At 43.4% G+C, this 26923-nt stretch overlaps 2 protein-coding genes across 2 annotated transcripts; one reads left to right on the top strand and one right to left on the bottom strand.

Annotated features, from left to right (window-relative positions):
* Positions 1 to 224: 224 nt before the first annotated feature.
* On the bottom strand, positions 225 to 20286 carry LOC106140662 (uncharacterized). Its single transcript, XM_060950229.1, is given in 27 exon segments — positions 225 to 568; positions 926 to 1202; positions 1744 to 1964; positions 2142 to 2265; positions 2380 to 2544; positions 6873 to 7328; positions 7568 to 7664; positions 7899 to 8144; positions 8307 to 8494; positions 8862 to 9034; positions 9823 to 9938; positions 10245 to 10351; positions 10635 to 10811; positions 11473 to 11667; positions 11776 to 11955; positions 12141 to 12261; positions 12538 to 12676; positions 12678 to 12854; positions 13122 to 13214; positions 13355 to 13541; positions 13784 to 13913; positions 14028 to 14191; positions 14720 to 14842; positions 15075 to 15188; positions 18168 to 18365; positions 19270 to 19316; positions 20076 to 20286. Coding segments are annotated over 27 exon segments (4539 nt in total). The 5' UTR covers positions 20170 to 20286; the 3' UTR covers positions 225 to 338.
* Positions 20287 to 20602: 316 nt separating this feature from the next.
* LOC106140665 (protein cereblon) lies at positions 20603 to 26891 on the top strand. The gene is made up of 10 exons (XM_013342287.2): positions 20603 to 20769; positions 20947 to 21095; positions 21412 to 21611; positions 22199 to 22360; positions 22585 to 22695; positions 23386 to 23507; positions 23848 to 23987; positions 24645 to 24747; positions 25137 to 25281; positions 25798 to 26891. The coding sequence occupies exons 1-10, from the start codon at positions 20757 to 20759 to the stop codon at positions 25904 to 25906; spliced, it is 1254 nt and encodes a 417-aa protein (XP_013197741.2). The 5' UTR covers positions 20603 to 20756; the 3' UTR covers positions 25907 to 26891.
* The last annotated feature ends 32 nt before the right edge of the window (positions 26892 to 26923 follow it).

Genomic DNA, 26923 nt, shown 5'->3' with positions numbered 1-26923 from the left:
ATCTCCTAGTATTCCTCTTGTAGGCGATGGGGCAACAACCTTTCACTATTTGAGGCTCAATTCCATCATAAAGCCATACAGCTGAACATAGCCATTCAGTCTTATCAAGACTGTTGGCTCTGTCTACCCCGCAAGGGAAATAGACGTGTCTGTATGTATCTCGTAGTAATGAAGTTTTTGTATATTGGCGAGGTGTAAGTACATTAAAATAAAACTTCGAAGAATAAGTTTAAGAAACGTAAGTTTTATTCAGTCTTGAACAGACGATCTCTCGGGGGAGTGCAGGCCGCGGCGCGGGGGGCGGACTAGAGCGCTGCGGGGCGGGCGGGGACACACGTTCAGTTCCCCGGCGGCGGGTCGTCGGGGTCGCGGCGCCAGTCCAGCGCGCCGGGCCCCCAGATGGCGGCCAGCGAGCGGAACGGGTCGTAGGCGCGCGGCGCGGCGGGCGGCGCGAACCCGGGGGGCGGCCGCACGGGGTCCGCGCCCCACAGCCACGCGGGCTCGGCGCCGCCCCACACCGACCCGTACCCCAGGCTCGGCGCGCCGCGCGGGCTGCTGGTGCCGTCTTCTGGAAGCGATACGATAGTCAGTGCTAGTGTCACGTGGTGTTGGGAAACGAATGTGCCTATTCACAAATTAAGGTATAATCAGATCATTTATGATAACATAAAAATTAAAAAATAAGGACGTCACAAATTCGAATTACATTACAAGTTAAGATACCATACCGTCTAGTGACTTTTACAATCTGCAGTTGGAACATTCAACCGACTCTCTTTCTCATCTCCTGCCTAGAATGTACACCATCAAATAATTTACAGTTTATAAATAAAACATATAATATAGTTCTCTGTCAGACCCAATGGTAGACAGGTAGATAAATCTTCTAACATTTGTACAATAAAGTTGAAATGAAAAGGAATACCTGTGTAGTCAGTGAGCCGCCAGGCGTGCGGCGCGGCCTCGTTGTAGTAGAAGAGCGAGTGCGCGCCGGCCGCGTCCGCGCGCCGCCGCACGTCCGAGCCGATGGGCGCCAGCGGCGGCGGCGCGGGCGCGGGCGGGCCGTCCGCCACCACGGAGCTCCAGGTGGCGCCGCGGCGCAGCGCGGCCGGCGCGCGCGGCGCGGAGGGCGCGCCCGCGGCCGGCGACGGGCTCGCGGGCGCCGCGCGCTCCGCCGGGAAGCGCCGCCGGGAACTCTTCTCCTGAGTGGGGGGGCACGACAACAAACTTCAGGATTGTATTTAAGTCTAACATTGTCACATTTCTATTTTTACGCGTTGAGCTGACGACAGTCAGCTGCTGTCACTTTTTGAGTTACTATTCTTACATTAATTGAAACAGGTGATGCGATTAATCATTATTTTCAAGACGGTTCTATTTACAGATTCTAACTACCCCCCCACAAGGGATGTAGACGTGATTATACAACATTGCTGTCGTTACAAGTAAATTGTGGTGATATTTTATTGCCTAAATTCTAAGTCATGTTAAGTTATCTTTTAATCTTACAAAGCAAACAAAGTTTTAATAGCTTCGAAGTTTGGATTTGGATTTTCAAGGCAAGAATGAATAGGTATTATTTGAGCTTCCGTGCATCTCCTTAGGCCTCATCTTGCTTATCACCAGGCAGATTGAGGTTGACTAGCCCGATCGTAATATGTACCACTCGTGGCACTCTATTGGTAACAAAATGTGATGATGTGCACTACTATGTGTAGTAAGATATGATTGGCAGCGGCGCACCTTCCTGGCGTGGTGTCGCGGCGGGCCGCGCGCGCGGGCGTCGTCGGCGCGCGGGCGCTCGGCGCGGCGCGGCGCGGGGGGCGCGCGCGGCGGGGAGGCGCGCGCGGGGTGCGCCTGCGCCGGCGGCCCGCCCGCCGCGCCCGCCGCGTCCGCCGCGCCCGCCGCCGGCAGCGGCTCGTCGTGCTCGTCGCGCTCCTCGCCCGGGGACGACGACTCCGATCCTGCCACCATACTTATTGTTGAGATATACAAACGAACGAACGAACTTCAAAAAAACCACACAACTAGATAATACACAATAACAAAGATACACGAAAATTATATATTTTTTACTTTTATACAGAATGATTATTTGCCCCTGCGCTGCGTGCGCGCCACCGCCCCGAGCCAGTACAGACCTGTGTCGGCGGCGTGCGCGCCGGGCTCCCCGCGCGGCGCCATGGGCGGCGGCGTGGAGTCTGTCTCGGCGTCCTGCGAGGCGTCCGCGTCCTCGCTCGAGTGGGACTCAGCGCGTCGTAGTACCTAACAAACATAACTATTCTCTTAGCATCATATATAGTCAAGTGTATTTGTTAGATTAGCGAGTCTTCTACGATTTATCGACGATAACCGTAAGTTTGGTAAGCCTTAGGTTACCTCAGCCCGCCACCGCTGGAAGGCGTGTCGCTCGGCGGCGGGGTCGAGCGGCGGGGCGCGGCGGGGGCGCTTGCGGCGGGGCGCGGGCGCGCGGGGCGGGGACTCCGTGCGGCACGCGGCCGCCACGCCGCGCAGGTCCAGCGGCGAGTGCGACGGCGGCGGCTGCTGCGAACACGATATTAACACGCCACGGGTCAAAATTTCGATTCGTAACGACATTCTACAAAAATTCAAGAGTGACAAAACGCAAAGTGTAACATGCTACAATAACAGTGCACACTGTATAGGGAGACTGGGGATACTTGATCCCCAGGGAGACTTGATCCCTTGTCAATAAATCCATAAGCACACGGTATTTTTATTTTAAAGGCTGGCAATACTGTTGCTTTCACTCATTGTTTATGGCTGAACGTAAATTTGACGGTTCACAATTGACAACTTCAGAGCAGTGGTGCCATTTTGTTTTCGCCAGGTGAAAATATTTTTCTGTGAGTATTTAAATCATTATCTATAGTTATTATTAATTATAAATTAGTAACCACATTCTAAAGACAAGAAAAGATGTTAATTGAAGTTTGTATTGATGGGTTTTTCATCTAATTGCCGCTTTATTTCTTTAACAAAAATTTGGTTTTTGAAAAAAATCAGTTCCGGGTACTTGATCCCTGCGTGCGCGGGGAGATTTGATCCCGGGGTCAAGTGTCCCCTATATTTGGTTAGGTATAGATAGCTCAGTATTTTTACTTGTTTTAGATGGAAGAAAAATATTAACGTATATTACGTATAAAGAGGGCGCTAAGAAACCATACCCATAGACAAAACAAAACTTGAATAAGCGGTTAAAGAGATTTTGAAAGGAAATACTATCAAAGGAACTGCAAAACTTTATGCTGTGCCTTTGACGACACTAAGAAGATACGCCAGGAAACAACAACGACAGCCAGATGTTAAATTTCCCTATAATGATGTAAATCATTGCGATAATAAAAATAAGACAAAAAGTTTTAGTAGGTACGCATTTAGTAAGGATTGTGATTATTAACTAAGTAAGACTCAAATTATCTTAAAGTAACCACATAGAGGTCTAAAATAATATAAGGGTGAATATACGCTATTTGATTTTTTTGTGTCCCAGAAGGAAATTTTATCCATTTTATTTAATATTTATAATTTCTCTATTTGACACTATTTTTAAAGTTTTAATGATGGAGGCCAGAAGAATTTCTCATATTTTGGTGTTTTATAAGTACCAGAGGAAAATGTGTTACCAGAGGAGTGACACTACTGGCAGAGTAGTGACAAATTGAACCAGGAAAGTGACACACCATTGTTATAAGACGAGTAAAGAGACTTATATTAAATTAAACACGTTTAAATTATTGTATTAGAATATTTTTTATTATATAAGGCACATTCAGTCTTCACAATTTCTTAATGCAACCTTATTATTTTTTAATGCTTAAGTTTTCAATGCCCGTTTAAAATAACAGAATGAAGTATATTCTGCTTATCAGTCTCATCTGTGATGAAATTAACAGTAAATATTACCCTTTAATAGTTTTTTTATTATAAAACAATCACAAAATTCTAAGTTTGTAACATTTAAAGCACTGTATTCTTAACCAACTTACTAAAAAAAAATATACTCTTCTTTCACAAAACAAAACAATAGTACTATTTAATGATACACCTTTCAGTCTCGAGGTTATTTAAACAACTTAAAAGTTTCAGTCTCCAGTATAAATGAACTCTTTCATTTTCAGATCAGAATCAACAATTTTTGTGTAGCTAAATATTTTATACTCAAATACTGAACTTACTATACTTTTTTTTTTGTTATCGAAGGGGAAATCCTTTTTACGGACAAGACCCCGGGTCAACACCCGGGAGAGTGTGGGACTCCTGGCACCTAGTAAACCAGCCTACCCACTAAAACCCCTCCGTGCGCCCTTCTTGCCATTTTGAGGGTGATGATTTTGCATCATGGGATCGCAGGAATTTCACCACGATGCTCTCAGGCTGCCCGGCGCTTCTGTGCCGGGAATCTTGCTGTAATAGGTGACCAGTAAGTTGCTGGCCGCCCTTTCCATCCCAGGGTCGGGAAGTGACCCTAGTGAGGCAGAAGGCGCGCACGATAAAGTAATCGTGTTCTGCGAGATGACGTACTCGCAGAAGGAAACCACTGCTTCCCATTTCCTCTTGCAGCACAGCATCGCAGCTACTACACTTTGCAGCGAGAGGTTCCCTATTTCTAAGGCGGTCATGAGGGTGGCCCGCTCATCCGACCACTTCGAGCACTCTGCCAGAGTATGTTGGGCCGTATCATCCGGCTCCCCACACTCGTGGCAGACCTCAGTAGCCTCTTATCTAATCCGATGCAGGTAATGACCGAAGCAACCATGTCCGGTCATTACCTGCGTCAGCCTGAATGTCACCTGGCCGTGGCGTCGGTCCAACCAGTTGTCAAGCGATGGAAGGAGCGCCCCGATAGTACAATGGCTGAATTCGGAGTTCTCTATCGCTCCCGCAATACCACAGCCAAGTTTACACCAGCCGCTTCCGCTAATTCAGGCATCTCCGCCCTCCTCCTCCTTTCCCAGAACAACTCCTTTTGGGCCAGAGCGTCCAGTTCCCAGGGTGGGGTACCAGCCAGAGCGCAGGCTGCCGCCCACGCCACAGTGGTGTAGGCCTTGCAGATACGTATGGCCACCACACGCTGTGGTCGTCGCAGCAAGGCCCTGTTGGCTCTAGTGAGCCTATCCGCCCATATCGGCAACCCATACAGCGCCATGCTGCGTGTTACACCTGCATATAGGCGCCGATATGTAGCACCAGGCCCACCAATGTTGGGCAGCAGCCGGCTGAGTGCCGATGCGGTTCTCACTAATTGGGGAGCTAGCTGTCTAAAGTGCTCCCCGAAGTTCCACCGTGGGTCCAATATGATGCCAAGGTATTTGATGTGTGGCATTACATGTACCCTCTCCCCATCCACCATCATGAACACACCGGCCTGAGTCTTCCAACCTCGACCGCCAAAGGCGATGGCCTCCGTTTTGCTCAGGGCTACCATTAACCCTAGCATACCAACGCGACGAACGAATCATCATTTCTGCCGCTTCAAGTTCGTGTCTCCAGGCGGCCACAAGCGTATCATCTGCGTAGCAGAATACTTGTACCTGGGGCCCGAGATCCCCGCGGATGGCCCACTACAGGCACGTTCATGCACAGAAATGTTTGTACTGTGCGGGGATCGAACCCGCGACCTCAGGCGTAATGACCAACTTCTTAACCATTACACCAAATCAGCCGTCTAATTAAGATATTTAACGAAACAGAATTTCGTCACTTCTCTGGCGATCATGTATTTCCTCTGGCATGAAATTTGCCACAGAAGTGACGCCAGAGAAGTGACAAAATCGTACTTAACGTACAAAAATAACATCACTCGATTTTCGCACCACAGTTTGACGTAACACATGACATCTACACACAATAAACCTTGCATTGTGCTAATAAACAGTTTTCCAACAATAAAATACGAAAACATATGCTTACCAAAGGAAATACTCCAACGAGTGGCAAAAACACGCTCTCCCAAATTCATTCGTAAACTGACGCAATATTATTTAAGTTTTGCTCAAGACCATTAGCTTGCTACTAACTTCACACTGTTCGACGCGCCCAGTTCAAGATCAAAACACAAATTGGCGATTTTAAGTGAAATTTTTCTTCTTTAGAGTTTCGCCAGATGAAGTGACGTATTTGTAACATGACATGAAAACAAGTTTTATTTTTTTATATTATAAAATATTTTTACAATGTATTTTGATTAAATATGTTTCGATATTTATAACAGTTAGTAATAATTAAAAAAAAACATATTTGTGTATACGTATTTAAAGTATATTGCCGTTCAATCATTATAATGCATGAATGGGAAGGCCAGAGGAGTATACATTTTTAACTTTTTAAGCTAATAATGCTTTAAATTAAACAATTATCGTGATTAGACTATGTGGGCCAGATAAAAGGCCATGTTATTTATTGTTTAAACATAGAGAAACAATAATATAATAAGTTTAACATAAACATTTTCTAAAGACCATTGAAATTCAAATAGCGTATATTCACCCATAACCATTGTAAGTGTTGATTTTTGTTATGTTTATATGATTAAATAATCAATTTTTATATTGTCAAATGCATTATTATTATTTTATAATGACGTAGGTACACTTGTTCCCCTTTAATCAAATCTAACCTACACAGGGATCAAGTCTCCCAGCATAGGGGACACTTAATCCTTTTGTAATGTCGTAGTAAATTAAAAAAAAAAGTACTAGTTATTAATTAATTCCATAATCTGATAATGTACAAAGTTAGATGAATAGTTTTTCTAGGTAGTCACCAAAAATTTTCTGAAAGCCATTACTATAGACTAAGATATGAGCAATAAACTAAAATGGGGATCAAGTGTCCCCAGTCTCCCCTACCTGTGCGACGGCGGTGGTGGTGCGGCGCAGCGCCCGCTCGGCGTCGAGCGCGGCGGCCGCCAGCGCCAGCAGCAGCGCCGCCAGCGCCGCCGCCGCGCCCGCCGCGTGCAGCGCGCGCTCCCAGGGCGGGCGCGGCAGGCGCGCGGCGCACGCGGCCGCCAGGCGCGCCGCCACGCGCGCGCGCAGCGGGAACTCGGCCGCGCCCAGCGCCGAGCGCACCTGCAGCGCGGCGGACACGCGCGCGCGCGTCCAGTCGGCGCGGAAGGCCAGCCGCAGCGGCCGCGAGTGGTTGCGCGGCAGCTCCAGCGCGGCGCAGGGCTCCAGCAGGAAGCCGCGCGCGCCGCACGCGCTGCCGCTGACGCGCCAGTCGCGCAGCACGACGGGCACGCGGCCCGTGTTGCGCGCCACCACCGTCGCGTGCGCGATGCCCAGCCCCGACTCGTCGCACTCGGTGATCTGATCCACCAGAGTTAGTTACAAACATACGGAGACAAAAAGGCATAGCTGTGCGACGCACGGAAAAACAAGAGAAAAAAGCAAACACAAGAATATGATTGAGGGGAGGCTTCATTTCGTGAAACATTCACAAATTAAAAAATGAAACAAGCCTTAAAACAGTTTGAAACTCTGATGTAGCAAGATTGGTGGAGCCTAGAGACGGAAAAGTGAGAGAGAGCCAAGCGGGAACACGTCACCTCGAACACCTTCCCGGGCCGCAGCCCCTCCAGCTCGAAGCTCGGGTACACGCCGTGACCCCACACTTGCACGCTCTCGATTATTGTCAGGTTGTTCCTGGAATAATACACCATTGTTAAGGTATACTATTTATACTAAAAACATTTCACTTAAACTTTTCCGCCAAGATTAAAAAAAAACGCTATTCAGTCAAATTTGAAATGGAATCTAATTTAGTAATTTATAAGGTGAATGAAATTTTTCTTGATACATCTCTATAAACGGTTTTTTACACTTATATCATGAGTCAGATTGACATGAACGTAATAACGGGTGGGAACATCATAATACCTCAAGTAGACCTTGGCGGAGAGCGGCGCGGCGACCTTGGGCGTGAAGTTGAGCACGAGCTCGATCTCGGCGCCCGGCGACAGCAGCAGCGCGGGCAGCCACGTGCGGTTGCGCGCGGGCCGCTCGTCGCGCTCGCCCGCCTCCCACACGCGCACGTTGCCCTTCACCACCTGGTACTCGATGAAACTAAAGGTGTCGGGCTGCCATGTGCACTCGGGGCATTGGCGCTTCTCTTCCCAGCCCTCGCTGAAAGTCAAAGTTTAACATTCAAACTCGCTTAAAAAAGTCATTGGTATATGGCCGCGGTAGGTTATGAGCCTGTGCCTCCTTGTCCATTACGCTTATTCGGGCACCTTGACGGTTCGACACTTGCTTTTTTTAGCAATACATATAAATGCGGCGACTCACAGCTGCGGGCCGGCGAGCTCGAGGTGCGGCAGCGCGGGCCACAGCAGCACGTCGCGCGCGGCGGGGTTGCGCAGCAGCACGCGCAGCCGCTCGGCGCCGCCCACGCCGCACAGCGCGCCGCCGCCGCCGCGCACGCGCAGCCGCGGCCACGTCGCGCGCGCCGACACCGAAATGGGGATCTGCACCACCTGCTCAAATCACACGTTTTCTGTTTATTCACATTGCTGACAACTCATTTCACCAGTTGATAACTAAAATTCAAACTGAACTTCGTTCATCTAAGATGTTTGTAGAAAATGAACCAGCGTCATAGATATTGCGGTACAGGTTTACTGGACAAACTGGAGATAAAATAGAATGGCTGTACGCAGAAATAGAATGAAAGACAGTCGCTGGAAGTTGCAGAGTTAAGACCTTTAAAAAATCGGTAAACAACGAATGCGCTGGACCGATTACAATACCTGAACACGAATCGCAATATACCAAGTTTAATAGAAACACGTTGAAGAGACTGCATCCAGCAATGATTGTATCAGGACTAAAGAAGAAAATGACCTCTGTAGTGTGAAGATAAATAGTAGTGTTGTGTTCGGCTCGCCGCGCGCGCGCGAAGGCCTGCAGCCGCCGCGCGATGAGCTCCCCGTCTTGCTTCAGCGCGGCGCTTTTGTCTGCCTCCGGAGACTCCCGGTCCGATAATATTCGTAGCCGCGAAATCCAGTCTATGCCCTCTGAAAACAACATTGCTATCATTAGTATTATGATCCTTCTGACATTTTGAAAGGAACGACTGTCGAATGACAGGTATTTTGGGTATTTCTTCATTGCCGCTGCGCCATAAGGGCCGTCATTAGGAGTAGGATTCAAAATCGCACCACTCATTCATTGACGCTCCGATTGACAGTAAATAGATAGGTCTCTAGTGAACCCACTATTGCGTTAGCAACAAAGTTACCTACGTGACGTATGTACCAGTAAACGGAGTACATCCTCAGCGAGGTTACCCCACTTCTAACAATTTACCTTAGTATATAAGCTGTTGATTAATCTTAATAATTCACGCATTAAATAATTCCTATATTATTAACCATGAAGAGAGTTATGAATGTGGATGAAGCAAAGGAAGTATGCAGGGATCGTGGCAAGTGGAAAGAGGTAGTCTCTGCCTACCCCTCTGGGAAAGAGGCGTGATTTTATGTATTTATTTATTTATTTTACTTTATTTTATTTTATAACACACTAGCAGCTTATTAAGCTGATGCGTGTGTATCCAAAACTTTGGAGATTTTATCTAATCTATTCTTAAAACTGTTGACCGAAGGTGCAGTGACAACACTCTCATTGGCGCTTCTCTTCCCAGCCCTCGCTGAAAGTCAAAGTTTAACATTCAAACTCGCTTAAAAAAGTCATTGGTATATGGCCGCGGTAGGTTATTCGAACCTATTTGTATGTATGTTATTAACCGGTTGTGGTTTCATTAACCATCGCCATGCCCACCCTGCTTCCCCGGCGAGCGTACCTTGCGAGTGCATGTCGAGCCCGGCGTAGCAGTCCGGCGCGCAGCCCGCCTCCGCCGAGTACGTCACGGTGCCCACCGTGTGCCTGCCTTCAGTGATGTCCACGTCTTTGTCCAACCTGGAATTATGCGAGCCATTGTCCGAAACGATGCTTTAAACAAGTAATCACATGAAAAACCCTTTTCTCAGAGATTAATCATTTGATTTGTGTAAAGAATTTTCAAAAGAACACACAAATCATCGTCAATGCCGGATTCATTGTTATTGATAAGTTAGATAAGATCGAAGCGTGCTTCTTTCTTCCTAACTTTTGTATCAAACTAAAGCTTAGTTATTATATTTTTTTAACCTAAAGAAAAAATCTATCAATCAGCAATTTAAAAATCAATGAAACAGCGATCGCAACCGCAGCGTGTATACTCACTGCACGGAGAGCCCGCAGCCGGGCGGCGTGACGTGCGTGGCGCGCATGCGCAGCGCCATGCTGCTCACCAGCTCCAGCGGCGCGCTGCCCGCCACGTACGGCGCGCCCTGCAACACACCAGCTCTATTCACGTTACCAGACAAAAAAGGGTACCTAAATATATTAAATAACGCTATTTAATAAAAATGTGAACCGAATTTTTATCATTCTCAAAGGCGACTAAGGAAATGGCTAATAAACTTGAGACGGACTAGCAACTTGTTATTATTTGTTTAATTTATAATTCCATTATATTCGGTTGAACGTGGCTTTTGAGGGATATAGACGTGATTATATGTGTGTGTATGTGAACCGAAAGTAAGTCGTCAACAAGTTGTGGTTGTGGAGCACCTGCAGCCGCAGCGGCAGCGCGTGGCGCACGTGGCCGGCGCGCGCGCGCAGCGTGACGCGCGCGCTGGCGGCGGCGTGCTGCGAGCGCGCCGTCACGCGGCCCGCCAGCTCGCCGCCGCGCGCCGGCGCCACCACCACCAGCCACCAGCGCGCCCGCGCGCCGCTCTCCAGGCAGCGCTGCGGGCACACGGACGGGTCAAACGGGCACAACCTCATTGGACAGTACCTAGTACTGGCTGGGAAACAAATCAAATAAAAAAAAGGGACAAAAAATGGATTATTAGCACCAAACCATATTTTAAGGTTCAATGTATTGTTTTTATTATTTAAAGGCGTTTTAACTTGAATTGTTAGTTCATCAGTGCATATTGTAAATATACTTAAGAATCTTGCGATATTACAATGCAATTTCCATAGCTTATTCTGCAGTTTTCTTCACAACGCCTACAAATCATTTTCTTTACTCATATTTCAAGAAATATGTATGTATATTTTGTGAGTTCAATAAACACGTACACATACACGGCTCGCACTGCCTTCCATTGGAGTCGAGAGGAAATGGGCGTCAAATTACTAACGACCAGCGCTGATTGGAACATTATGTAATTAAACTGCTAAAGTAATAAATATTTTTCGAGAATCTTCGAAATTGATCTGCTTTTAGCGAGAGTGCAGACGCGACGTGACTGTACGATTAGAAGTCATAATTGCAACCGCCGTCAAATAAGTTTAAAGCAATAGACAGGTTCGAAAGTTGTTTACTATTGGATGTGGATTTTTTGCAATAGTGGTCGAACGACAGGTGAATCGTAAACGGATGGTTAGAAGGTGTGGTCACCGTGTGGTTGTGGTTGTGGCTGTGGGTGTGGTCGTGCGGCAGCAAGGAGCCGCCGGGCAGGTCGACGTGCAGCGCGCGCAGGCACAGCGCGTGCGGGCCGGGGTTGCGCAGCACGAGCGCCGCGCGCCGCGTGCTGGACGTGCCCGTCGTGCCCAGCCGCAGCGTGCCGTCCGCGCTGTTCGGCCACTCCCACTCCTGCACACAAACATTCTTATTGTATTGGAGTATCAATAAGTAAATGAAAAATAATGTAAACTTTCGATATTGTAACAAAATGAGCACAAGAAATGACGTCACACTCACCAGGACGAAGCGGCCCGGCGCGACGCTGACGGGCAGCGAGTGCGCGGCCAGGGAGCTGCGCACGCGCAGCGCGGAGCTGAGCTGCGCGTGCTCGTCGGGCGCGCGCTTCAGCGACAGCCGCGCCACTGTCCGCGTCTCGCCGCCGCGGAGGGAGCCGCGGGCACCGGGCAACTCTTCTATCTATCAAGGAAATTATACTGTCATAACCTGAGATTGTGACATAACATTTGAAAGCATTCAAAGGCAAGCAAATATGTCATTCCCATCAGATTTAAACCACCACAGGGAAACATAAAAAAGATTAAAAATGGGAGCAAGACGATTTTCCGTTTGACGTGCACATTAATAATAAGTTGGGCACTTACATGAAACCATTCCCGTAACTCGGGCTCGTAGTCCAGCCCGAGCAGTCTGACGGCCATCTTGAAGTCGTTCTTCACTTGAACCTCTCTTACTTTCATCACGTCCTCGTCTGCAGTTATGAATCTGTTAAGAACACAAGAAGCATGTTAGGTCCTCGGATATCCTATTAAAATAGGTCCATTATTTAAGAAAAATTGTATACCATCCGCAAACGGTATATTGACAGATTTATTATATAATTTGAAGCTTTATTCCCGCACATTATACACTACAACGCCGTCGACAGATTGTGATCGAAGCAAAAATTCTGAACAGATCCTTTTGTATGGGAATAGACCTTAATCGATCGGTTTCTCGCTAGAGAGCATGAGTCCGCCGACACAGAAGGCCCACACTCACAGCAAGGCGGCCGGCAGCAGCGCCAGCCCGCCGCGCCGCAGCCGCACGCTGTACGGCATGGCGGCGCGCCCCACGCGCACGAACCCCGCGCACCACGCCCACTGTCTGTGCGCCGGACCCGTTGATACAGAAGGCACACACTCACAGCAAGGCGGCCGGCAGCAGCGCCAGCCCGCCGCGCCGCAGCCGCACGCTGTACGGCATGGCGGCGCGCCCCACGCGCACGAACCCCGCGCACCACGCCCACTCCGTCTGTGCGCCGGACCCGTTCGCCTCCGCCGGCTCCGACGATATGTAGCTCTCCCACATGCGGCCGACTGCAACAAACAGTTACCTCTAGACCAGGTGGAACTAGAAGCAAAAACTATAAGGCAGGCTAGGAGTTACGATCGCGGAACCGCGCGACAAACGATGTTAATTCTTTGTAACCGCGATTGAGACAGCGAATCCATTCTTGGCTACGATTGACAGTCACAACCGCATGAGATCATGCTACAAGGACCACATGTTACGAGTCGCGAAATGTAGCATGGAGCTACATGCTAGCATGATGCTTGAGTCCAGAGGAGAGAATTGAGACTTACAGTCAAGCGTGAGTCGTACGCTGGGCGTAAGCGGTTGAAAGGCGTCGATCTGTGGCCGCAATAATGTCACTTGTACACCCTCTGATTTCACACCTGTAAGGACAAGATATCATTTCTATGTGTTAGAGGTCCCATCTATATCTATATTATATGTAAAGATTATTAGATATTCTGTCTTAACGAGTAAGTAGGCGGCGCACAACTAATGTGTGCAGTATGGAAGTATGGCTGACCGTGCGCGGCGTCGAGCGCGCCGTTGGCGTGGCGCGCGGGCTCCCGCAGCGGGTGGCGCGGCGGGAAGGGCGCGCCCGCGCAGCGCGCGCCCCACACGCGCGCCGCGCCCTCCGCCGCCGACGGCGCGCTGCTGCCCGCCGAGATCTCCACCTGGGGCACAGCACAGGCGCGGTCATCTCTACTACACTACACCTTACAACAATTCAAAAATGGGACGCTAATTTAAAGTCTTAATATTTAAAAAAGTTGCTATTTTTTATTAAAATTTCTTAGTGACCAGTAACATAATGTAGACCATGGTTTGGCTATGTATCTTTAGCCATTTTAATTTTTACTCTCTAAATTTCAGTTAAAGTAAACTTTCATCAATCAACACTTTTTACATCATCATAACATCGCGTGAAGAAATGTGTGTGAGTGAAACTGACCGTCTCCTGTGCATCTTTGGAACCCCTAAGCCTCAGCCGCAGCTGCAACGGCTCCAGGAACTCCTGCGGCGAAGTCATTCGCGCCTCCACCGCCACCACCAGCCCGCCGCCCGTTATGTTCGCTTTAATCCTGAAAACAAATATCTTATCAATTATTTCAGAGAACTTATACACAATGTGGAACAAACAAAATACTTTGAAATGAATTCCGGACATTTCATAGGAGTATTTACGCGTGTCTCACCGTATGTAGGCACGCTGCGGCGCGGCGGAGGCGGCGGCGAGGCGCAGGCGCACGAGCGGCGCGGCGCTGTGCGGCGGGAGGCGCCACAGCGCGAGCGGCGCGGACGACGCGCCGTCGGGCAGTTGCAGCCCTAACCACGAGCTTGACGAGTATATTTCTGTCACCTGGAGAAGGGACGAATCATGTTTTCGTTGATAATTAGAAATCAAAAAGTTAACATCGTTTAGCTATCTGCTCAAAAATCGAGTAGCTATGTGACATACAGAGGGATCTATGGCACGGAAATCCATAAAAAGCGTGTTAGCGCTCTTTTCTCAATAATGGTGACGTATTACGTTCCTGCAGATTTATGACATACACAGATAGCAGAGGCTCTTCTTGTTAATGAATATTAGAAACTAGCTGCTGCCCGCGACTTCGTCCGCGTAACCCACACTAAAAATGACGAAGTTTCATACAAACTTGCAACCCCTATTTCACCCCCTTAGGAATAGAATTTCCAAAAATCCTTTCTTAGTGGATCCCTCCTAATTAAAATCTACCTTCCTGCCAAATTTCATATTTATTGGCTCAGTAGATTTCGTGATTCCTAAGTGAGTGTTTTTCGCTTTTATATATTAGAAATGAGAACACATTAATGTATAAAAATAAACAAAAATTGAAATATGAAACTAGAATAATTTACGAGATACCTGTATGGTGTGGTCGGTGGGGTTGCGCATGGTGAGCAGCGGCTCCAGCGTGGCGTTGAGCGGCACCCGCACCCCCACCATCGGCCACACGTCGAACTCGTTCGGCACGCCTTCCGCCGAAACCTGCATTTGTCGATCAACTATAACATTTCACCATATCAATGGTTTTGATTACTGTCAACCTGTGTGCGTTAATTTGTTGTACGTTGATGACGTGAAAATGTGCGACTAAAAATATTCGATTATAATGTGTAGTGAATGAGTGGACGATGTGGGAATGTGTTAACGATGTGGGTATGTATACGAGTATTTGTGGACGATAGTGTGGAGATGTATATGTATGTAATTAATTTACTGGGTATTTGTGCACGCCGAGCGACGTGTGTATGAAGAGGTGGGCGGACACGAAGCCCTCGCGCTGGCCCAGGAACACCACGGTGAACGACGTGTTGGCTTGCGGCGGCAACGTCTGGCAAACAAACATTAGTGTAAACGACCGACTATAATTATAAGTCATTATAATACAAGAAAAAAATATTGGCCAATTTACATTATACAATAGGTTAGATAAAAAACCCTAGATGTTGAGCATAACATGTACAATATATGAATACTACTAACATAATTAAGAAACTTTTAAATAGGGTACCGGACAACTTTTCAGATTGTGTTTAAAAATAATCTTTATTTATTTATATATCCATAAAAAATATTATTTTAAATAAATAAATCATTTGGAGTATTAAAAAACGTCAAAAACGTAATTTATTTAAAATTGCCGCGAAAACAGCACTTTACGTCAATTCAGATCGCGTGACGTCATATGTTTGGAAAACAAGCCTTATTACAAGTGATCAGTGCTTGGATAATTTAAGTATTTTCTCGCAGATCTAGAAACATGCAAAACCCATAATAATGTAACCTTTAAAATCATAAAAAAAAACATATGTGAAAATAACTTTGTAAGCAATGAAACTAGTTTTAGGTTATGTTTTCGTTTGTTATTTTTTCAATCATTTCTGTTGTTAAGATAAACAAAAAGAGGTTGAAATACTTACACAAATGTTTTCACATTGCGAAATTCAGCAAAATAAAAGTCGGTATTAGTGGCAAAGAAACTGCCGACCATGAAAATATCAATCTTTTGAGAGATTTCTATTGTCGGCTTTATTAACCTTGTTCCATGATAAAAGCTTGATATAGGCGGCTTCAAGCACTTGCGACAACTTCTGTTATGAGTAAAGTCCTTCAATTCTTAACTAATTACAATTAAATATTTTTAGAAAAATGCTAATAAATCGTAGAATAACTCGAAATAACATACAAAGCAGTGTTGTTTACTTATCACTTCTGAGGTATGACGTCACCCACTGTGATTGGTGTTTGGGTTCTTACGCTGCACAGATAAAAAATATTGGATTTTCACAACTTTATTTATTGATTTTAAATTATAAATCATTGTTATTTCTTAAAAATCTTTACTAAGTGATGTTCTTGTATAAAAAACTTTATTTTAAAACACAACTTAGATTTTTTTTCGATTACTGTCCGGTACCCTATTGTACATCATTAGGAGCGCAGTGCGTGGTGTTGATTGACGCGCGGTCCGTGACGCAGGAAAAATTCGAGCTTGACGGACGAGGAACGTCAAAATGCGAAGTTTTCCCGCGTCCCGGACGCGCTCGTTAGCTTCTGTGGTCCCTCGCTGGCGCCTCCGGGCCTGCGACTTGCTGGCTTCAACGTAGCAAAGATGGCACTAAAGATAAATCATCTTAACTGCTGAAAACATGTCAAGTGGGTGTGACAAGCTATCTGAAATGTATGGACTGTGCTCCGAAATAATTTAATTTCAGAGCATAGCATTGTTTCTACTTTAATTCAATTTCATGCATTATTCGGTATGTGTTAGTATAATCCGGGAATAACGTGGTGGGTGGTTCATGACTGTTTTTAATTTGTTTTATTTTATAATATAGAATTAAGTATACTGGAAGTTTCAAAAGAAGCTCGAGACTGGTGATGGGATGTTTATTGTAATATACATATATTATTCATAAACATCCCAAACTAAGGTTAAACTAACAAAAAAGTCCTTTCAAAGTCTGATCAGAGTGGGTTAATCCTGGGACCTTGATTCTAAGTAGCAAGCCCTTTACCACTGCACCACAATACAACCTACATCGAAAATAAAAGCGGCTTTTGTTATTTTTCCAATAAAAACTATATCAGACTTCAAGAGTACAACTGTTATATGGCAAAGGAAACATTTACAGTTCACATAATGCGACCTTTGTTTTATCAAGACATTATCAGCAGAGCAATTAGGATGTGGTCAGCCGGCCGGCTTCGCAACGTAATGTCACGGCGGCAGCCAGCAGCGTAACACATTACGTCACCACGCGGAACATAGCAAGTGTCAAACATTAAATACACTTTCAACAAATACAACTTACAATTCACACATATTATAATTGGTCTTTTGTTTTATAATTTGTACATATATACATAGATATAATCACGTCTATACCCTTGCAAGGTAGACGGAGCCAATAGTCTTGAAAATACCAAAAGGCCACATTCAGTTTGGCTTAATGATTGAATTGAGATTCAAATAGTGAAAGGTTGCTAGCCCATCGCCTAAACTGCCAAGTTTATAAGCCTTCCTTAGTCGCTTTTTACGACATCCATGGGAAAGAGATAGTGGTCCTATTGTTTTTTTTCTGTTGGTGCCAGCAACCACACGGCACTTTATAATTTAAAAAAACGAAAATATTATAATGTATGGATTATAAATTATCACTATTTTCCAAAGTAAATTAGGTCTAGTAGTGAACAATAAAAAAGTAACATTGAAAGCACTAGTCATAAATAAGACCAATAATGGGAATCAACCTCCTATTAGCAGTAGGTAGGATCTTTCTGTTGCAATACATGCATAAGTTCTCAAGATTAGCAGGTAAATAAATAGTTTAAAAGTAATAATTTTCAATAACTGTTGATATAATTTTAACCACGTGAAAATTATGAGGAAGTTGACCTGACCTGTCAGTTCAGTGACCATTATTTATTATCTACTAAGATAACGCATTAAGTGCGCGCACACTTCCTTCCTCGGCTACACATGGCTACAATGTTTGTTATTTATTACAAATGACACAATACTTCACACACAGGGACATTACGTCTTTATCCATTACGGAGTAGACAGAGCTAATAAATAAAGTACAAAATTTAAAGGCAATTTCCACTTTATGAAAGAAGTGATTCAAAGATTATGAGTGTTGCTAGCTAGCTAAAGAAGGCTTTATTAATTTTACACAAACATTAACAATGGCTAATATTTTTCTAATAAACAATTGCAACAACAAAATAAAACAGCGGGTAGAATGTACCATAATGACTTATTAAGATCATAACGCATATTTTTCATCAAACTATAAAATTTCACCTTAGTCTCAAAAAAGGAGGAGTGGAAATGCGACGTGGAGCCGGCGACGGAGGTGAGGTGCATGGTCTCGTTGCCGGTGTTGGTGAGCGCCACCACGAGCGCCGCGGGCCGCGCCAGCTCCACGCGCCCGAACTCCAGCGCCGGCGGCCACACGCGGATGGACGACTCCGGCACCATCACCTCGTCTTTGCCATATTCCTGTAAAAACATCATCTTTCAATCTAGTTGAAGTAGTGAAGGTATTTAACAAATGAGTGTTAGAAGGGGAAAGTTTTACTGAAAGGTCAAGTAATGAATACTCTAAACCAATGAGCTTGCATAAAAAGTGAAAACATTGATAAATGGTACAATAGCAAAGCAGTTGGTACAAAATTAACATACCCACCACACAAAGAGTAGGAAAAGGTGACAACAAAGAAAGATTGATAAATAATGGTAATGGCTGTAATTGGCTTTTTAATGTTTATTTTATAATCTAATGATTGTAACATTTGCTGTTGGTCATCCATATATATAAAATAAAAAAAAGGTTTAAAGCATAAAAAGGAGACAGAATCATGTTAAGTTTAACACTTTTTCAATTATCTTATTACACTTTTAGGTCTAATCATTGTTGTGATCTCTCTCACATTTGTACATGTTCCCACTTGCACCCTCAGCTTCTCTTCTGCATCATCATATGTAGATAAAAAAGAAAACTTTTGCTGTTACTTGAGTAACATAACATATTTTTTTATAATTTTTCTATCACTTGTGTATAGTGTATACAAATCCAAATCATCATTATTCTGGCTACATACATACATATAATCATGTCTATGTTCTTTGTGGGGTTTAGCCAATAGTTTAAGAGATCATAATATAACAGATAAGATAAAAAGAATTAATTTAGTTTTAGAGATCTATATTTGTAAATTGATTCTTTCTTCTTCTACACATGCGCTTTGGAAGCAGTAGTAGTTATAATTAGATTTAAGTGATGTGAAGTCAATAAGTGATACCAATTTTGAAATTAAATCTATTCTATTCTATTTTATAATTCAGCTCAAAGCAGTTTCATTAATGATGGAAGAATATGTAATGACAGTAGAATTTATTATACCTGGAAGTGAACCTTCTCAATCAGCATCCATTGGTCATGTACAGATTCTGCAAATTCAAAATTATTTTTTAAATTAACTTTCCTGAACCTATATTTTTAACTTATGCTACAGTTTTGCTGGCCAAACATTTTAAAACTTCATACAATAAAAACCAAAAATGAGAATTACATTTGCTTTTTTTTTGTATTATACCTAGTTGTTAATGATACAATTTAATCAGTGAAAAAAAATAAAAATTTGCAAATCTATCATGGGAAACAGTTAACATGAAAAAAAGGGATCTTATAGGGTAATAAGAATCTTTTATAGTCCCATAATGCATAAGAATTTCTGAATTTCCAGTAACAAGACAATGTTTTACATTTACCTTCACATTTTTGATATTCATATTTATTACTATCATTGTTTACAGTAACAGGTACCAATACCATTACCGTTCATGCTGTGCAAATAGAAAAATTGAAAATGTTAACATGTTCTGGCAATGCAGGTGCAACCAGTGTGCACATTTCAAGGTGTTTGGGGAAATCTCCGCAACAAGAAGCTCATTAGTTTCAACTAAATGCGTATTCAGGAAGACTAAAATACCGTGAGAATAGTGAAAGAAAAACAAGTCCGCCTCGTCCCCGATCCAAAATAACATCGGGCGCCGCGCACTACCGCGCAAACGGCCAAAATACCGTAAAGATGCTTCATTTGCATGATTTGTATTAGAAAACTACCTCACGTCGAAAATTATTACAAATATCGTTAGCGTAGCAAAGGGAAGATCGAAGTTAGCTTAATTTTTTAAAATCGATTTTACCGTGGCTCTTTCCCTGCGCTGTCAGTTTGGTGTTCAGCGAGATATCTAATAAAGTCAATATGAAAACATAACACCACACCATTTTTAAATACATTTTGATCGATTGTACATAAGAAATCACTGTTTATTCACATTTCTCAAAATACAACTTGATAATTTTATCAAATTGCACATTTCATTTCACTCTGCTCAACTCACAAGACCACGAACCGATGCGTTCTAATAAAAAAACAAATTGTCGCTTTAAGATGCGTTCAAGTAATATAATCATGTTTACAAAGCTTGTTAGTACATAGTACATATTACATTGCATTGTGGCAAAATGAAATCATAATAATATTAATAAAAAAAAATTAAAGAAATTCTGTGATAAAATTTTTGATAGCATAAAATTAAATAATCAATTCTTAAATATGAATGAAAAATGTTATATTGAATATGTATTTAATTGTGACATAAATTACCAAAGAAAAAAGATAATGAACACTTTATGGATCTTAGACACCTTTACAAACCGATCTAAACATTCTTCCTGTCAAAAGCAAAAAAAAAAGATTTTCCTTTCCTTATATTATTCTTGCTTGGTGAATAGAAACAATCTGTCTGTGTAGGTATACCTTTCAAAAGGAAGGAACACAAATCGACAAAATTTCGCTCCTACGTGAATTACTTAGGAGAATCATGGAAGACAATGGTAAGTGAAAATCTGCAACCTGATTTGGCACCAAACAGTATGCGCATTAATTGTTTATTTTTACGAAATATTGTAGTTTCTTTGTTGTTTTGACACAATATAGGTATGTGAGGTACCTTTACAATGATGATTTCAAAGTTTTAATGAATTCCTAATTGATTGTTGTTATTGTGCCAGGAGAGGGCGAAGTCCCGAACAATGCGCCGACAGGCGGAGGGGACGGTGGCGGCGGCGGAGCTCCTCCTGCCGCCATTCCCGAGGTTGATGAGGACGACACCGATGAAGAGGAACAGCAATTCGATATTGCTCTTGCTGCATCACATTCGGTAACTATTTGTTTTAAGACAGGTGTTCTGTTTTTGAAATATTGATTATAAAGTTGGAAAAATCCGGTCTTTTTACACAACATTATATGATAACTCTTTAGCAATGTTATACTCACAAATTAATCAACAATACAAAACAAAATATTGATATGGTATCTTAATTCATGCTGAATGCTGAAGTCTGCCTATTACATTAGCACAGCAAAAACAACTGGACAAATTTTTATGTCATATGGATTTGGCCGAATGATAATCTACATAAAATCCAAAATTTTAGCAGTTTGTTAACAAAGCGAATGCATATTTGTTATAACAGTACATGGGCCCTGGTCTGGTAGCAGTGAGCGGGCGGTCGGTGTTGGAAGCGGGCTGGCAGGGCCGCGTGCCCGTGGTGGCGCACCATGGAGCCGTGTTCCCCGGCGAGACGGTCCCCATGCGGCTGCCCAATGCACACGATGCAGCCGTACTCGCCAGAGCTATCAAACAGGACAAGCTGTTTGGATTGCTGTGTCCTGAGTAAGTATACTGACACTTGATAGGACATGTTTGACCTGACCATAAAAAAGAAATGTTTTTTGGTACCAATATTTAAAATGTACAAATACCATCAACATATATTTTGGCAATTATTTTAAAAGCTCATTTATTGATTTTTTTTGTGGAAAATTCCATTAATAGAAAGAATACCATGTTACTCTTGAAGATCTGATTCAATTCCATGTGAAAATTAAATCAAAATTGGTTCAGGAGGTTTTGAGTTTATTCATTTAGTTTCATAACAAAATTTAAATATTATTTACTCCTTGAAAACAAAAATAAATATTTCTTCTCTTTATAATGCGCCACAGAGGCCAGCCAGACAGAGCTATAGAGTTATCATCACTTTAGGGCTTTTGTATAAATAATGCAAGTGGGATGTATTTCTAGAGGGAGTAAAAACTCCTTTGAAAAAGACTACATTTTAAGACGATTTTTATGTTGATTTTAAGTTAGCACATCGCATGAGGGAACAGTATGTATATGTTTGAGAGGTTGGAAAAGTGTTTGTTCTCCACGCAACCATGTGTGCCAGCAATGTGAGTGAGTGTAGTTGTTGTTGTCAGCGAGAGCGGCACGCTGGTGTCGGGCTACGGCGTGCTGTGCGAGGTGTTCGAGGCGGGCTCGGACGAGCCTCCCGCCGCGCTCACCTTCAAGGCGAGAGCTAATCACCGCTTCAGGCTGCTCGATATGCCTACTCATAGCGTGCCTATACACATATACACCAGGTGAGTGCTATTTACAATTACAATTTAAAGGCCTGCTTAACAACATCAAACATAGAAACAGTTTCAAAGATGTTGCATAGCCTTACAACACTACCATTCTTTATAATACAACTTCTCTTTTGCTTCTTCATCATCCTTTCGTTAGTTCCTTTACAAGCTCACCTCTAGAGAGTACCACTTACTACCAGATAAGGTCTCACGTCATCAATGTCCCCCCTCCACAGGATGCGGTTCGTGGAGGTGGTGGTGTTGCCGGACAACCAGCCCTCGCAGCCGCTGCAGCGCGCGCGCCTGGCCAGCCTCGACCCGCTGCGGGCCCGGCCCATCACACACCCGTCAGTATTTATTACAGCTTCTTGCACACAATCATTCCTTGTTCCTTGTCTTTGTTGGCTTTGAAACATTGACATGAAAAATGTTTAAAAATGTAGGGGAGCCCTGTGAAAAGATATTCTGGAAAAAATCACATCATTAAATCACGCCTCTTACCCGCAAGGGTAGGCAGTGACTACATTTGTCACGATCCTTGCATATGTACTTACTCTTTCATACAAACATAAATATAAACCAAGGCTTTTTCCAGTAGAATTAGTATTAATACTTACTCTTTTTCGATTACTTGTCGGTGTGGGATACTCTTGACTTTTCTACAGAACTTTTATGTTAGGACTCCCTTGAATAACGTTGAACATCAAAACCTCTTACAGTATTAGCACTTTTATAATTTAAACTGATGTGCCTGTACGATAGTAAAATTTTTGTGTAGCGCGAAAATAAAGCCTATCAGAGCGCGCCATTTACACCCGCGAACTAAACTGTGCTATTCTGAGCGGGATAGCAAGAGAAATTCTTTTTTGGTTTTTGGAAGTTTAGCGTTTACGTCACTCTTATAATGTCACTCACTCTTAATTGAGTTTTCATTCGGTCAGGCTGCTAACTTTACTAATATGAACCTTATTATGCATAGTATTATATGTATAGAGGTGCCTTATAAAAGTGGTTATATAAATAATGATGATTTCCAGCATGGAGCGGCGCGTCCGCCAGATGGACGCGAGCGTGACGCCGTGGCCGCTGTTCGTGTACGACATGTTCCACTACCGCCGCATGAGGCGCCGCATCGAGGAGTACTTCCACTCCATCATAGGTCAGTCTTGGAATTAATTTTATTTAACACACCCTTTAAATATTAATAGTTAGAAAACCCAACCGAGTTGAAGATAAAATGGCGTAGTTATGCGGAATTTCGGATTGGAAGATTTTACTAGATCTCGAACCTTAAAATTAAACCCAAGAACTTTAAAAGAACAAAATCGTTATAGTAAGAGAAAAAGCGTCTGTAAACTATGGTGTCTTAAGTAAATATACTTTTGTATAGTATGTATAGTAATTTATTAGTGTTAGATTTTTAGAATACTTTTATTTCTGAAATATAATAAAACAATCTCATATGCAATGTCATGATGTGATGTGTGGTGTGCCCGCAGACAAGCTGCCCGAGGACCCGGTGTCGCTGTCGTTCTGGACGGCGTCCAACCTGGCGCTGTCGGCGCGCGACCGCCTGGCGCTGTTCGTGGTGGACAACGCGCTGCTGCGGCTGCACATGGAGACCGGCCTCATCGCGCAGGTAGCGGCTATACTCTACCGTGTCCATACTTTAATAAATGTGAAAGTTTGTTTGTCCTTCTTTCATGTCAAAACCAATGAAACGATATCCGTGATTTTACATGTATCGTGATTAATTTTGCATACATATGGGGTACATATCACGCGGACGAAACCACGAGCGAAATATAGTTAATAATTCAGTGTTCCTCCAGGCGATAATCTCAGTTGCGTCCACATCTCTCCAGGTAAAAACACGTGGTGCGCTTGCGACCATGAACCTGGATTAGAAGGTGGCAAGTTAGTTCACGAAGCGACTCCAATCTGATTTCCGCAACTTTTGAAGAGGAACCCATATGAGCGCACAGTCCCCGCAATGGCTACTGACTTATATGTATTCAGAACGAGAATATAACTATGATATCTGTCTCCCATTGGAATAGCCAGAAACTACGGATTACCACTTGCTACGCCGCTTCCTCCACACTCATTACTCTTTTCATGCATATTCGACGATTACGGGTACTCCTAACATCTCTCGTTTTCAAGACATTTGAGATTTGGTCCCTAAAAAAGGCCGGCCCTATTACAGTCAGCTCTGCCTTATAAATTCCTTCCGCTAGTTTGTCCTCATCCACTCTCTCGACATTCAAACCTGCACTGTGACATCTGTTCGCAGAAAAGCCTGCTGTGCTGCTCGTCGTGCGTGGGCGAGATCGCGCACCGCGAGCACATGTTCGCCATGTCCAGCGACGGCGTGCACTCCAACTACACCAATCTAGGTATTGTCTATATCTATACATATATATAGTGCCGTGTGGTTCCCGGCACTAATACAAAAAAGAATAGGACCACTCCATCTCTTTCCCATGGATGTCGTAAAAGGCGACTAAGGGAGAGGCTTACAAACTTATTTTTAGGCGTTGGGTTAGCAACCTGTCACTATTTGAATCTCAATTCTATTGTTAAGCCAAATAGCTGAACGTGGCCTTCAGTCTTTGCAAGACTGTTGGCTCTGTCTACCCCGCAAGGGATATAGACGTGATCATATGAATGAATGAATGAATGTATATAGAATGCTATTTATAAATATGACAGGTGTGCAATTAATATAGCAGCAGCTGATAGAGAGGAGACGCGCGGTGTACATATCCCCCGTTTTATCCCGCAGGCGGCTACATGCACGACATCGTGACGGTGTCGCAGGCGCACAACACGGAGCTGAGCGGCGCGCCGTCCGCCGAGTACTCGTGGTTCCCGGGGTACACCTGGACCATCCTGCTCTGTGCCAACTGCATGGCGCACGTCGGCTGGAGGTGACTCTCTACTTTATATACCTACGTATCCTACTCTTTCTGGGAATTCGTTCGTGTTGGGTCCGTACTTCTCTGAGAGGAGCCTAAAGTGAATCAGTTAATAACATAAAGTGGTCTATCTGACCATAAACTTGACCTACATTGAATTATTGTTATATATTTACATATCACTCTACAGCTTTACCTCTACCTTTGTTTAAAAGATTGAAGACACACCCTGTCTTTTCATATAATTTGACATAATTGCCACTCCTCATTATGTGAATGCACATCACTGCATTATACCCTTTTTCGTATCTTAAATCAGTCAATCGGTGTTTAGTTTACGAGATACATACATATAGTTACGTTTATATCCCTTTCGGGATAGACAAATCCAACAATAAGTCTTAGTCGCTTTTTACGTTATCTATGGGAAAGATATGGAGTGGTTATATTACAAGACTCGGCACTTATCACTAGTGTTCTAAATTTCAACACTAACTAGCTATATTTTGTTACAAATTAATTGTAAAGGTTCGACGCGATGAAGCGCAACCTCCGGCCGCAGCAGTTCTACGGGCTGTGCCGCAACTACGTGCAGCCGCGCGCCGACCGCGCCGCGCCCGCCGCGCCGCCCGAGTGAAGCGGCCGCCAACTCGCCGCACAAGCACGAGCATATAATATTGTGTCGCTACGTCATGAAAGAAGAGTTGTGTATGTAGTGAATCAAAACATATGAGTGTGGGATTGTAGTGAGTCAATACGTGTATGGGGTCGCTATGTAGTGAGCGAAAGCTTCATATATGCAATCACCATTCACGACATTGTGACTAAAAATACAGTAAAGTTAAACCTCCCCTGTACTTGAGCGTACGGGGAAGCCGCGATAATTTTAGTTTAAGAGATTGACTGACAAAGAATCTTTGTATAATACAGAGGAATGATTGCTCAATTGTAATGAATTTTAAGACGTTACTGATCTCCTAGAATATTCCTTTTACAGATCATGTTACCAATAACGGGAATGAGTATATTTTCAATGAGCATTAAATTTAAAAGATATTTATAAGTAGACAATGAATATGTGGATAGGACAATTTTACAGTATATATGAATTTTTTATTGTTAATGTTATGTCAATGTTTCTTTTTTTACACTACAAATTAGTTATTGGCATTTATTAAAATTACTCAATATACAAAGAGAGGTTCATATTTTATTATGAAGGAACTCAAAATTGTATATTGTATAGATAAATATAGAATCATGTGTGTATTTCTCAATTTGTAGTCGAGTGCAGCGAGATTTAATGTCATTTATATTTGATTTTTAATTTCTCTTCGTTTATAAATGTCATTTACTAAAACCGTAAAAAGTGAGCCCTGTGTACAATGTCCTACATTAAAATCATGATTTGTTTGAAAAAAGATTATTTTACCCAAGTGCATGATGAAACTGCATGATGGTACCTATTAAGATTATTTTAAGAGTCATTAGGTAGATCCTAGTCTTAGCAATCATTATTGATTTATTATTTTAATCATGCAATGTAAATACTTACCATTGATTTCTTACCGTCAATGTTACCCAACTATTATAAGTGAATAAAATATATTGTTGGTAAAATATTATTGTTTTTTTTTTTAATCCTTAATTACAA

Source organism: Amyelois transitella, chromosome 21 (assembly GCF_032362555.1).
Source record: "Amyelois transitella isolate CPQ chromosome 21, ilAmyTran1.1, whole genome shotgun sequence".
Classification (NCBI taxonomy): domain Eukaryota; kingdom Metazoa; phylum Arthropoda; class Insecta; order Lepidoptera; family Pyralidae; genus Amyelois; species Amyelois transitella.
The sequence above is the reverse complement of the archived record's forward strand: the minus strand, read 5'-3'. Positions and strand labels throughout refer to the sequence as shown.

Coding starts and splice junctions, on each gene's coding strand:
- LOC106140665 (XM_013342287.2), top strand. Junction 22,361..22,584: donor CCTATACACATATACACCAG/GTGAGTGCTATT, acceptor CCCCCTCCACAG/GATGCGGTTCGTGGAGGTGG. Junction 23,508..23,847: donor GTACTTCCACTCCATCATAG/GTCAGTCTTGGA, acceptor GTGTGCCCGCAG/ACAAGCTGCCCGAGGACCCG.